Raw genomic sequence first — 14,801 nt, forward strand, 5'->3', positions numbered from 1 at the left:
TAGATTGAAATTACAGAATCACCAATTACCTTATTCAACCACATAATAATAATTTATACATTTTTTTTATTTCCACTCCCCAATATTTTCCTTCTTTGTGTGAACATATGCAAGTACATTTGTGGAAACAATGGTATGTACAAAAACATAATGAAAAGTAAGAAGTAATAATAGCTAAAAGTAAAGTTGTACTTATTTGGCATCTCAATTGACCACATCTTGTGTTGTTTAACGTAACTTTGGGCATAATAGAAGCATAGCAATTCTCCTGTTACCCCAATTGGATATAAAGCAATAAATGTAGTATATCTGAAAAAAATATAAAATGTATTCCATGTTATGTCTCCATAAATAAGCTTATTGATAAATCATTTAATGAAATTATTATTTCTTGGCATAATCTAGAGTTAAAAATGTTTGTGAATTCTTTACTATTCTTAAATTTTTAATTTTTATGTACATAAGGTAAATATGGAATAATTGTATGTCAATAAGATGTTCTGTTTGGGTGCCTACCTGAGCCACACCAACAAATGTGGTACTACATTCAAAATATTCATAGCATAATATCCATATCGAATGATTTCAGTGATTGACCATGCTAACAAGGCAAGGGGTAATCCTGGTGAAACTTGTGCTGTCGGTGTTGCCATAACTACTCCACAAACAACCATTACTCTTGAGAGCACTTGGAATGTTGTTATAATTGGATTACTTGGAACTAGCCCCGTGGATGCATGGATAATCTAAAAACAATAAACATGGGTAACAATTTTGATTTATTATTGGGACTGAAGCCAAATTTTAATTTTAATATATTTATATATTTTGCTCTTTATTGCAATTATCATCTAACAGTGCGCATACAGTGCAGTTCTTTATACTCAATTACAAGTTAATTTACAGAGTTATACTCTTTCATAAAAATACTAATAATGTAAAATGTTTTTTTTTCATATATGAAATAAGTTTTGGTGATAATAATTAAGATGTTAAATGCAATAATTGCAACTCACACACTAACCCAAACTCCAAGTTGAATTTAAATATAGATATGAGATGTATCTTATTATATTATGAGAAAGGTAAAATTGTAAATCAAAGAAGAGTTTAGGGCAAAATATATTATTTTTATATATTTAATAGATTATAAGAATTCTTATAACATTTTGGATAAATCAAACTTTAGTTTAGCTATATTGAACTTATGTGTTTATAAAAACTTATTTTGAACATTAATATGTATTTAGTTCTAAATTAATTTTAATATTTTTCACCTAATGAAAGTAGGACAGTAGTCAAAACTTATGGATTTTACATATTTTTTTACTTCCCGAAGGGGAAGTTTGTTTTTATCAAAACATCCGATTCGCTAATTTTATGTTTATTTACGTTTTCTCGACGTTCATTCTGAATAAAATGAGACCAAATTTGGAAAATGTATGTGTGTTTGTGTGTGTGTGAACAGATTTTTTGCCGTAGATCGACGTTTTCTCAAAAACGGCTGGACCGATTTCAAAAATTTAAAAGCCATTCAAAATGTATCGCGATGAGGACTATCGTTTGTCAGTTTTGCGTTTCGATCAGCCGAACCGTTTCTTTGTAAATCGCAGAAAAGTGAAAAGTTCGAAAGATATTGGTTGAAAAGATACTGATTAGTTTTTGGTAAAGATCGGCCGGGCCGTTTTCTTGTGATGAAGTGTTAAAATTTTTTTTTCGACAATTATTAGTATTTTTTTTGACTGTAGATACCATAGTCTTATATATCATACTAAAATATTACGGCCCTACGACAAGTCGTTTAATTTTACGTTTATAGACGTAAAATTTTTACGTCTTATAGAACTTACTAAAATATTACGGCCTTACGACAAGTAGTTTAATCTTAAAAATTCATTAAAGTTTGAGAAAATGAGTATACTATAGTTTTTTTGACGTTTGTTAAAATTAAAATTAGACGATTTTCTTGGTATGACGATAGAGTACTTGGTCTTAATGAATATACGAAACTATTAAAGTCTTACGGAAACTGGTTCAATTATAAAAATTGTTGATTTTTGAAAATTTGCTTTAAAAAATACTCCGAGTTAATGTGTTTGTTCCTTTTAAATTATGTGTAATAAATCCATTCGGAATACTCGTAATCACTCATAAATTAATTTATTATTAATCGATTATTTAAACATATCGGGAAGTTCATGTAACTTGCCTCAAGGCAAAATACCAATACCAACTAGTTTAAATATGCATTTAAATAAATTGATTAGAAAGAAATAATTTACAATGAAAATGTAAATTCAGAAAAAACTTAATTGATGATTCAGAAAATGAGGAATAAGACCAGAAAGGCCGGTATATAAAATCGTCAGATCCAAAGTTTACCAGAAATCTTAGGAGTATTGTATATTATATTATATTTGATTGCATATCATTCTGGACTTCAATATTGTTACTCCCAAGAGAGTTTCTGAAGATATACAAAACAAACCTCCATAACCGCAGCATTTTGAAAAATAAATACTGTATTTTTAACTGTTTCCCACAAGCCAATGCTGCTTTTATGTAAGTGGTAGTATGCTAGTTGATATAATAGGTAGCTCCATCTGTAAAGAGAAAACTTCCGTTAAATATGTCATGCAAATGTCATTTTAGCACAAAATCACGAATATTCCTTTTTTCTAAATATAATACATTTCTGAATGAAACTTTAATTAATTAACATATGACCATTTTCAAAATTTTATTATTCTATAGTACTCACCCTAACACTAGTATGAGGTTATAGGAAAATAAATAGGTTTTAACCAAAAACGATTGCTTTTTTTCAGGTTTACTTGCTTTTGCACTTTTTGTAGGATTGTTTGCCATTTTATGATATTTTCAGTACTATTTTTTAATAAATTAATTGAACTTCCTAGACAATTGTTTATGAAGACGTTAACTAAGCATTTTAATTATTTATTCATTGACTAGCAAAGTTCACCAAAGCGTTCCATGCACTTAGCATTTGCAGCGGTTCACAAACTGTGTTGCACATCAGAACATGATAAGAATCATATATGTATGAACATTCACTACTATCACTACATAAAAATATTAAATTCTTAATATTCAATCTCATAAAAATATAAAGTCAAACTATTTTGTGCATGGCATCGTGCCTTAGGCAAATTGCTGGAACTTCCCGTACCGTGATGAAATATTCGAGGAATATTAAATGTCTTCAAATAGATTATTATAAATACTGTAACTTATATATGTTTACAGAAAAATAATAAACAAAACTTAAGCAATGAATTTAAAATGAAGGACATTTTCTAATATTTATAAGAAATATATAAACTTAATTGCAAAGTTAAAATGATTTATTTAAAGTATATAAATGAGCTCTAGAATTTTAGCTAGAATTAAGATTGAAATTTGAATTATTTTAGTTATTAAAAAAATATTTTTTGGAAATTAAAACAAACAAAAAAATCCGAAAGCAATCATTTTGTCAACACAAGCAGAATTTTTTTTTGAAACATTCAAATCGGATGCTTAATTCTCTCAAAAACAGCCGGACCTGCCTTTGCCAGAAACCATAACTACTTCTACCCGGTATTTCAAATTGAATGTTTTTTGGTTCATTCAAATCGGATGATCCGTTCTCTCAAAAAATCAATTTCTATTTTCTGCACTTTTTGCTCCGTATCTCCGAAACGGCTGGACCTGCCTTGCCAAAAAATAATCAGCACATTTCGCTCTCAATATGAATCGAATATTTTTTGACTCATTCAAATCGGTTGATCCGTGCGCCCGAAAACGTGGACAAAAATTGAATCTAATAAACACATAGTAATCTCAAAAATTCGAATATAAAAATGTTTGCAGTGACTTTACGTTTCAAAAGTTTTTGAACATTCTGGCAAACCTTAGAAAATAAAAATGTATGTATTTGTATTTGTGTGTGCTTGCATGTGTGTATACAATTTTTTGTCCACGATTTCGGGCGCACGAATCAACCGTTTTAAATACGGGAAGTTACAGCAATTTGCCTTAAGGCACGATGTACCACTAGTTAACTTCCCGTAGGGTAAGTTATTGTTATCGTTCAAAAATCGAAATTGAAAATTTTATCATTTCTCGACGTTTTGAAGGTTTCTGAACATTTTGGCATACCTCAGAAAAAATGGATGTGTGTGTGTGTTTTGTGTGTCCGCATTTTTTCGTTCACGATTTCGGGCGCACTGATCAACCGATTTGAATGGTTTAAAAAATATTCGATCCCTATTGATAGGGAGATGTGCTGATTAGTTTTTGGCAAAGGCAGGTCCAGCAGTTACGGAGATAATGAGAAAAGAGTGCAGAAAATAGAAATCAAGTTTTTGAGAGAACGGAGCATCGGATTTGAATCATCTAAAAAACATTCAATTAGCAATGATTGGGAGAAGTGGTTATTAGTTTTTGGCAAAAGCAGGCCCAGCCGTTGCGAAGATACAGGGATAAATGTGCAAAAAATGGCAGTTTTTGAGAGAACTAAGCGTTCAATTTGAATGATTCAAAGAACTTTCTGCTTGTTTTAACAAAATAATTGATTTTGGAAAAAAAATTTGTATATCTAAAATAATTCAGATTTTATTCTTAATTCTGACTAACGTTTCCAATATACTTTAAACAAATAATTTCCACTTTGAAATTCAGTTTATATCATTCTTATAAATATTTAACGATATTATAGAATTATAACAATCTGTTTGAAAACATTTAATATTCCTCGACATTTCGTTACGGTACGGGAAGTTCCAGCAATTTGTCTTAGCAAGATGTTAATGCGCCCCACTAGTTTTTATGAAATATGGTAAACCTAAACAATCTAATTATTTTGTGAATACAAATGATAGAAATGCAGATTTTTCAAAATCCTATAATGAATGAGATCGTAAATGCTTGTAATTATACTATTGGTACATAAAGATCAACAATCCAATTCCAATGGTTGACAACAAAATTATTTTCTTTGTTCCTACATAGTACTGAATGACATTTGGAATTAGAATGCCCCAAAATTATTGTTAGAGTTCCAATGTTTTTTCATATTTAATTTTAAAGTTTTAAATTTTAAGATAGATCCTGATATTAACATGTTATACAACAAATCTGACTAGACAATAGGAATTTTGCATTCCATGATCCATTTCTTGCAACAACTGCTACTTTATCTTCTAAAGTATGCCTAATTGTTAAGAAACGTTTGATACGTAAAGATAGGCAAAGTTTTCATATTCGTTTTTCCAACGATTACTATAACTTAACTATGCAAAGTTTCACTTGCAAAGTTAAAAACATTTGTTTCGTATACCATAATATTATTAATAATAAAAATAATTTAGTTATTCGTTATAAAAAAATATTCTTCTTATTCAAAGAACTACTAGGTTAATATACAATCTCAGTATAACACCAATTTTTCATGTTTCTAATCCACTTGCTGGAATTTGTTTTTATATGATGTTTTGTTCATATTGTTGATTATAACGAACAGTGATATTATGATACTTTGCAGAAAGAGTTAAATATTTGACAAGCACAGGTGAAATTGAAAACCTGTTTTACGTGGAATTTACGTGAAGCGTCAACGTTTTGATTTTAAAGTGATTTCACTAAATCAATATAAAAGTTTCTTTCGTCATATTTTAAGTTAATTATATAAAATGAAAAAATCAATTATCATTGAGCAAACTCGAATGAGGGAAGTGCAATTGGTTTTCTTTGGCCATATTAGACCGCATTGGCCGAAAGCAGTAGGAAACACATTTTTAATTTGTATATTCAAGTAAAAAATCACAACTGTATGATAGCAGAATAGAAAAGACCACGATTCAGAATTACTTGAAACGTCGAGTAAATATTAAATTAGCGAATCGGATTTGCTGGCAAAATTATAAACCTCTCATTCGGGAAGTTAAAACAAAATCCGAACCGAAAATTCTGACTAATTCGGAAAATTTCGTTATTCTCAAATCAGATATATATATATATATATATATATATATAAATCGATACATTTTATTACTTGTTGATAAACCTAATATTATCAAATATCGGGAAGTTCATAAATACCTCAAAGCATTATGTGCATAATATTCATTTAACAATATTTGTGGCAAATAATATTTTTCTTTTCTAGCCATCTTGTTGACTTTGTTTCAAATGAATGTCTCTATGTTTCAAATCTTTTTATTAAAATTCTTTTTTAAATTTAATAATTAAATTACTTATATGTACAGAATAATTGAAGTTAAAGTAAAAATTACGAAGTCTGCACATGACTTCCAATTCTCTCACAATCAGAGAAAAATGCTATAATTTTAATTATATTCTATGGTTGTTGAAGAAAAAATCGTATGAAAGTAAATATCAAATATTTAAAACATGTTATATTGCATTATTACGATGTCATGCGTCTGTATTGTTAAAAATGCATGCTTCAATTCACACAAACAATGTTAAAACAAACGAAATATTATGGACAAAATATTGAATGCAACTCTAAGATTCCCTTTAAGAACTTTGAAATTTATTCAAATATTTTCATATAATTCAAACGCTTTACTATTAATTTCATTTTTTTCTTATTTATTAGTATTGTATTTTAATTCCAATATTAATACATTTTCACTAAAATTTTGAACTACCCGAAATTAAAGTTTGTTTTAATAAAAAAATCCGTTTGCTAATTTCATGTTTTCTCGACGTTTCAAGCTATTCTGAGTCAAACGAGACCAAATTTGGAAAAAGTATATGCGCCTGTGTGTGTGTATGTGAACAGATTTTTAACTTTAAATCGACGTTTTCTCAAAAACGGCTTGACTGATTTCAAAAATTTAGAAGTCGTTCGATGTTTAGTTTTGCGCGAGCCGTTTCTTTGTAAGTAGCAAAAAAATGATTTTTGTCCACGTTTTAGCCCGCAATTATAAATCGATTTTAAAAACTCAAAAGATATTATTTCGGAATCCGCTTTATTATTTTTTGGCAAAGATTTGCTAGCCCAAGTTCTTGTAATTAACTATTAAAAATTATTTTCGACGATTTTTATGATTTTTTTTGACGATAAATATCATGGTCTTCTAGATCATACTAAAATATCACGGTACTACGACTAGTCGTTTAATTTAACTAGTTGGTAATGGTATTTTGCCTTGAGGCAAGTTTCATGAACTTCCTGATTTGTGTAAATAATCGACTTAATCCATGATAGATAAATTAATTTATGAGTAGTTAAAAGTATTCGAAGTGGATTTATTACATACTAGCTGACCCGGCAAACGTTGTTTTGCTAAATAGGGTATATTCTAAACCATTTCTAGAGAATCAAAAATATTAATACTTTAAGTGCATAAGGATGTGTTGTTTGAATGCTGTATACAATTAGGTATTATAAAAATATAATAAATAAACCCCATTAGTTTGTCTATATTTTGTCAATACAATCAAACTGCAAGTTTTATACACTTTCTATAGAAAACATCGTATAATCCAATCCGAGTCTTTTCTGGTCTTTCGGCTTATTAATTACGTTTCAAGATTTTCAGATTCTTTTTGGATTCTGGATTTTGTGTATAATTGTAAATAATACTACTGAGCTTATACAAAATTTTCAAATTTTTGCGAGGAGAGATAAAAAATGAATTAAGTATTTCTTCTTTGACCTGCTTTTTGAAAAGTTTCAAGTTACATTCGATGAATTAAAGTAAATTTAATAAAAAGTATATATGTAGAACAGGGCGAGACACAAAGGTCCAATTTGACTTTGAGCAAATATAAACTATATTGTGAAAACCATAACAGATCAAACGAACAATTATCTGACTACGTTCAGTAAACTGACCTCTACTTCATCATTGTAGAAATGTGCTTTTTTGATGTCTTCCAAAAATTTGTTATCTAGACCTTTTTATCCTATATGCGGGGTAACTTGTAACGGGCAGGTGGCAAAAGGTTTAAAGCCTTATTATAATTTTAAAGGTATTTTACAAAATAATTACATTTTTAACTAATACTAAAACTACCAACGGAAGAAAATACTTTTATTATGGATTTTCAAAGATTACCGTTTATCTCCCCCATTTCAAAGATTATTGTTTCAAATCAAGTTTGTAGCTGGCTATACATCTTTTTTCCTCTACTTTCAAATATTGTTGTTAACAATATGCTTAACTTTTGTGGTTTTTGACACTTCGGTGGTGGACCTTTTTAACCCGGACCTTCATATATTACTATCTATTCCTCGATAAATTCTACGAAATTATAACTGGGAAAATGTTATTCGGCAAAATGTGCCTTTAATCAATACCAAATTTAGGTTTTGAATTTGAATAACATAAATAAAAAAATAATATAACCTAGAAAATGTTTTATAAATACCAATGAGTATATAATTATACAAATGTGATCTTTCAGAGCACCATGTTTGAAAAAAATATGCCAAAAAGTGCATTTTCATATTAACAGTTAAAAAAGTTGATATTTTGAGTTTCTACTCTTGTAACACTTGCGGCCCGTTTACTAACGTTTTTATATATAAATAAACTACAAATAAAGCTACTTACTACAATTTAATCATAATTAAATAATATTCACGTAAAATATCCTATTGAACGTAATTGAACATCCTCTGTCAAAAACGTTTGACATTTCACGGAATACCAACCCTCCATTGTTTTATTTAGATTGCGCTTCTACAAAAATTTTCAAATTAAAAATAAAAAGTTTCTACGCGGATTTGAAATAATTTTTCACCTTTTGGACTTTCTCTGGATTGGCACGAATTTTTCAAGACTAAGACTGGCCAAATCGATTCAGCCGTTTTCGAGTTTTATTCGGACATTTGAAAGAGAGCTCCATTTTTATATATAAGATTATTGAAAATCGACCACGTCAACCCGGTCGGAGTATTTTTTAAAGCAAATTTTCAAAAATCAATAATTTTTATGTTCATAAGACAAAGTACTCTATCGTTATACCAAGTAAATCGTCTAATTTTAATTTTAACAAATGTCACAAGAACTACTCATTTTCTCAAACTTCGATGAATTTTTAAATTTAATATTTCTGTAAGTTCTATAAGACCGTGATATAAATCGCCAAAAAAAGATTCATAAAAATCGGCATAAATTTTTTTTTCAACAGTTAATTACAAGAAAACGGCTCGGTAGATTTTCACCTAAAACTAATCAGTATCATTTCCAAGTAATATCTTTCAAACAGTTTTTGATTTTTTAAATCTATTCGGTAGTATGAGCTTAAATGTGACGAAAAGTTTAACACTTTTTCCAAATACAAAGAAACGGCTCGGCCGATCGTCGCGCAAAACTGAGAAACGATAATCCTCATCGAGATACATCAAATGGTCAAAGGTCATCAAATTTCTAAAATCGGTTTAGGCGTTTTTGAACAAACGTCGATGAAATTCTAATTTTGACAAATGACAAACCAAAAAGACCATACAAATTTTGCAAACTTTGACGAATTTTTAAAAGCTAAACGAGTTGTCGTAGGGCCGTAATATTTTAGTATGATCTAGAAGACTATGGTATCTACCGTCAAAAAATAAAAATCGACGAAAAAAAATTTAAAACTTTATTACAAAAAAAACGGCCCGGCGATCTCTACCAAAAACTAATCAGCACGATTCCCAACCAAGATCTTTCGAACGGTTTTTGAATTTTCAAAATCGATTTAGAATTGCGGGCTAAAACGTAGACGAAAAATTTTTCACTTTTCTGCGATTTGTAAAGAAACGGCTTGGCCGATCGTCGCAAACTGACAAACAACAGACCTCATCGAGATACATCGAATGGCTTTTGAATTTTTGAAATCGGTCTAGCCGTTTTTGAGAGTTCTGTTTACATCTGTTTTAATACACGCACACACATACACACACACATACTTTTTCCAAATCTCATTCGATTCAGAATGGCTTGAAACGTCAAGAAAACATAAAATTAGCGATTTTTTGATGAAAACATAAACTTCTCCTTCAGGAAGTTAAAAAAATTTGACCGAGCCGTTCCTTAGTAATTAAGAGAAAAGTGGAAAATTTTCGTCCATGTCTTAGCCAAAAATTCTAATTGTTTTGGATAAAAATCGGCCGATAGGGTTCTTCATAATTCACCGTTGAATTTTTTTTCGATGAATTTTTTTATGTTGATTTTCATCATGATCCTAAAGAACATAGTGAAATTTTACGGCTCTACGGCAAGTATCTATTTTAAAAATTCAACAAAGTTAGGAAAAATATTGAATATCACAAATTCATTCTCAAGTTCATGCAACTTGTCTTAAGAAAAAATACCACTTTCAACTAATTTCTCAATAATTCACCTTCCTAATATTTTGTTGTTTTTTATACATCGTAATCTTCCGATTTTACTTCAATATGTCGTCTATCTCGTAGACCTTGGTCAGTCTGAATTTGGTTGGCCGACGATGCACAAAATGATTAAACGAAAAAAAAATTGGTTTGGGAAAAGATACTTCTTCGCCTTCTTCTTCTTTTTCACTTTGAGTATAAACTTGTCCTGGTTTAAAAAAATACATAATTTGTTTAATTGGACGGTTCATTTCAATGCTAAAAACTAAATTTACTGCTAAAAATATCAGTTAAACAAACATGCTAGTAATAATGCTGATATATAAAGTATTCTGATGATTTTGGTGGTATTATTAAAAACTGAAACCAATTTGCAAGTCTTATTATATAAAATTGCAGGAACGGGTACTATATCTCACAATCAGGATATTAATGAATGATCTGGAAAGATGTGAACTATTTTAAAAACTTGGAAACTTAAAAACTAAGAACATTAAATGCACGCAAGTGGTGAATGCAAGGATGTTAAGCGGCCTTCATGAAAAAAAGTATAGAAAACTATAAATAAAGTGCTACATTTTTCAGTCAATTCAATATTATCAAAAAGTGTTTAGTTCACGCTTTTCAGTCTATTCAAACAGTCACATTTTTCAGTGAATTCAATATTATTTAAAAATCAAAGTGTATAATCCACGCTTTTCAGTCTATTCAAGCATGTCAAAAAAATCTACATTATCAGTGAATTAAATATTATTAAAAAGCAAAGTGCATATATATAGTCCACGCTTTTCATTCTATTCAAATATGTCAAAAAAATCTACATTTTTCAGTTAATTCAATATTATAAAAAAAGAAAAGTGTATTACTGCGGTTCATAACTGCTTTATAATAACATATTTTTAGTAAATTTAAGAAGATACATGTTGTTATTTTGCTTTATAATGTTTAATTTAAATTAAGTTTTTTTATATTTTTTTTATTTAATTATAATGTATTTGAGCGGAGTCGGTTCGGAGCAGTCCCACGCGCATGGAAAAGAGAAGTAAGGTATATAATAAATTGCGATAGCATCAGAATTCAAGGAGTTATGATCCAAAAACTAGTTGAATTTTTGTCTTGAAATTCAGAGCAGAAATATTAGTGCGTGGCTGTGCAACCAGAGTCATCTACAGTGGTGCCCCGCCTTGCGAGCTTAACGCGTTATTAATACGTTCTTCGTATCCAGAAGCAATTTTTCCAATGCAATAATGTACATTGAAATGCCAATAATTCATTCCACAGTGTAACTGGAAATTGAAAAATAACTAGTGGTGTATGGCATCGTGCCTTGATGCAAATTGCTGGAACTTCCCGTAATGAAAATAGAGATTTTTAAAACCTTTAAAATTTTTGAAAACTTTTAAAAATTGATATTTTTTGAAACAATTTAAATTTTTTTATAACTTGAATTTTTCTAAAAATTCTGATCTTTATTTCAAAGCAATCATGCTGCATGGCTGTTTTAGAGAAGAAATGCCATGGCAACGGTTACCATGGCAACCGTGGCCATGGAAACAAAAATCGCAAAATAATTTTACTGAAAATTTTATCTTAGCGACGGTTACCACGGTAACGAAAATCGCAGAATAATTTTACTGAAAATGTCAAGCTAGCAACGGTTGCCATGATGAGACGACCCAATCAGATTCTGCTCCAACGGATTTCGAGGCATGGTTGCAAACGGGAGTCCTGACAGAAGTAATTGATTGCTCATTTGAACAAAATGAAACCCAACAAAAATTTGAGTTTCATTTATCCTGAGATGACACTCAGGATATTTTTCCGCACTTGGAACTCCAACAATATTTTTAAATTTAAATAATGATTTCTTACACAAATCAAATGCATCTATTATAACTTGCTTTTTACAAGAAAATGAATATTCTTCATCACTGGATGTTTTAATTATATTAGCCATTTTAATTTTCAAATATATCATAACCGAACGCTAAAGAGAACAAAATCATACTACATTATTTTTCAGTTTATTATAAAAGTTATTCGATATCCGATATCTGGAATAAGATGTTAGAAAGCTTTATTCTGACTAAAAACTAACATTTCTAACGTAGAAATTGTTTATACCTATTTCAAACACCCCAGCGTTGGGGCATTAACAAGTACTGATACGAGTATTCAGGAACAAGTTTAAAATATCTTATGAAATATGTATAAACAAATGAATAATTATAAATATGTATCATTTATAAAAAAAAGTTTTATTTTATTTTATCATTATACAATGCAAATATATTTATTTTCAGAATGCTTTCATAAATATCTACTCTTTATAAATTATAAATTACACATATTTGTGTAGTATATGGAACAAATTAATAATTATTATTATAATATTTAACCAAATAGATGTAAAAATAAATTTAAAAAAAATAACTCTGGCGGGATTCGAACAAAAAGTTGAGAGTAACACCGCTAAACACTCGGCTATCTAGACACAAAGATACGCAGCCAAACGCTCGTAGATATAGCGTTTAGCGCGTTTTTCGCAACTTTAATTAATTTTTACAATTAAACCGCTTCTCATAGGACTCTAATATTTAAATGTGTTTGGTTTGACAATCAACTCTATAACCATGCAAAGTTTCATCAAAATCCCAGAAGAGTAAATCTGATGGTTACCTTGTAAGCAAATGAGCCGCTTCTTTGGCGGTTCGTATCTCTGAAAACTCATATGACGAGTCGCTTGTAAGGCGGGGTACCACTGTATACATATGCGTTTAAACTATTTTTCCTCAAGGGGTGGTAATTTTTAAAGTTTAAACAATTGTTGATATGAGGTATACAATCATGGGTGAGATGGTGAACAGGAATATATAATTATTAAAAACAAACAATTCACATTTTTGATAACATGCTTTATATTTTTACAAAATCGAAAATTGTCTTACATTATTAACTTTTAATAATAATTAATTATAATAATTCTAACACATCTCAGAAACTATCCTAACCACCAAGATCTTGTATTTCATACATGTACAATAAGAACAATATTACGCATAATTAAGAATACAACATATAATGTTAAAGCTATATATTTTCACATTTAGGTGGTACTTTGAAACATCTATCATTTTGTGAAATCCTTCTCACAGTATACTGGATTAACGAGCGTAACCGTATCTATAATTTTATTATATACAATATAAATGTAATATATATATTACATATGAATACATAAATTGAATTATATATAAAAAATATAATTATCACTCTTTCCAAAGTTTTCAAACTCTATTCACTCGCGCCGATAAGAAGCCGTTTGCAGCGAAGGATTTCACTTCAGAATAATTAGGAAAAATATGGAATCATGGTAAATGATTTCCCTGAACAAAATACTGGTAAATGATATTTGGGCTTTAATATAGAAGCGTTTTAAAAATATTTAATACAATAATGTTCAATGCAATACAAGTAACAGAGAAAGCTCACAAAGATAAATTTTTAATACATACATTTTAACTAATATTATTGATAAAAAGTAAAAAATCCTTTTTATGTAGATTTAACCTCATCTTGCCAGTTTATATCCTTAGTAGATACGCCGTAGAATGTAAATACGTTATATTGGCTGTTATATTGGGTGTATTTACTAATTTGTAATCAATATTATTTTGTAAAATATATCTTGGCAGTCTCTGTTTAAAACTTTTGAATAAACATATTGCAGAATAAAGTTAAATAATAAAAAATAAAAAAAAATCTTGCTAGTTTATCAATATCTAATATGATAATATTCAAAGTTCTAATGCAACTTTTGACTTAATCCTGACACCGCAGAAACAATGCAGTAAAAGAAATTTTAAAATATTAGTTTTTCATTAAAATCTATAAAAAATTCTTATGAAAATTTCTACCATTTAAATGAGGAAGATGACTTTAAGAAACAAAACTAAATAAGCCCGGCTATTTCAGTTTAAATACGGCAAAATATTTACGAGTTATTAAAAGTTCATGTAGACGTACATTTTTCCCTAATTACGCCAACTTTGAGGTTGTCTTTACTTCTGGACAGTAGATATCTTTTTACCAAAATTCATATTGAAATATTTCTAGAGAGCTTTTAGCATAACACTTCATCGATATATTAACATAAATCTTTTTTTAAAAGTTATTAAATGTATAACAAAAATTTTATACTGATAACAACAAGATTAATAAAATTTTTGGATAGTCATTACTGGACAGTACACTCATGTTACTAAAATATTATTGCGTATTATACAAATTAAATGGTTAAACGCAGGATGACAAAATATAAAAAACAGCATAATGAAAGGATTTTCCAGAATACACAGATAGCGTTCAAAATTAATAAAGTGCAGTGTCCAGTAAGACCAAATTAGGCATTTAACGAAAATATTTAAAATCAATATTCATTGTTTAA

At 28.9% G+C, this 14,801-nt stretch overlaps 1 protein-coding gene across 1 annotated transcript; it reads right to left on the minus strand.

The window, feature by feature from the left end:
- Positions 1 to 53: 53 nt before the first annotated feature.
- LOC113371265 (very-long-chain (3R)-3-hydroxyacyl-CoA dehydratase 2-like) lies at positions 54 to 2,955 on the minus strand. The gene is made up of 4 exons (XM_026611900.1): positions 2,762 to 2,955; positions 2,489 to 2,603; positions 517 to 746; positions 54 to 309 (listed from the first exon to the last, which is right to left on the minus strand). The coding sequence occupies exons 1-4, from the start codon at positions 2,866 to 2,868 to the stop codon at positions 54 to 56; spliced, it is 708 nt and encodes a 235-aa protein (XP_026467685.1). The 5' UTR covers positions 2,869 to 2,955.
- Positions 2,956 to 14,801: the final 11,846 nt, after the last annotated feature.

The sequence above is a fragment of the Ctenocephalides felis genome, unplaced genomic scaffold, assembly GCF_003426905.1.
Source record: "Ctenocephalides felis isolate EL2017-DRISC unplaced genomic scaffold, ASM342690v1 CF-g0.4_SCAFFOLD_01492, whole genome shotgun sequence".
Lineage (NCBI taxonomy): Eukaryota > Metazoa > Arthropoda > Insecta > Siphonaptera > Pulicidae > Ctenocephalides > Ctenocephalides felis.

Bases quoted from the DNA above. Each gene is read 5' to 3' on its own strand.
- LOC113371265 (XM_026611900.1), bottom strand. From the start codon at position 2,868: ATGGCAAACAATCCTACAAAAAGTGCAAAAGCAAGTAAACCTGAAAAA. The intron at 747-2,488 runs GTTTGTTTTGTA...TATTGTTTTTAG, and splicing joins AAAATGCTGCGGTTATGGAG to ATTATCCATGCATCCACGGG. The intron at 310-516 runs GTAGGCACCCAA...TATTTTTTTCAG, and splicing joins CATTTGTTGGTGTGGCTCAG to ATATACTACATTTATTGCTT.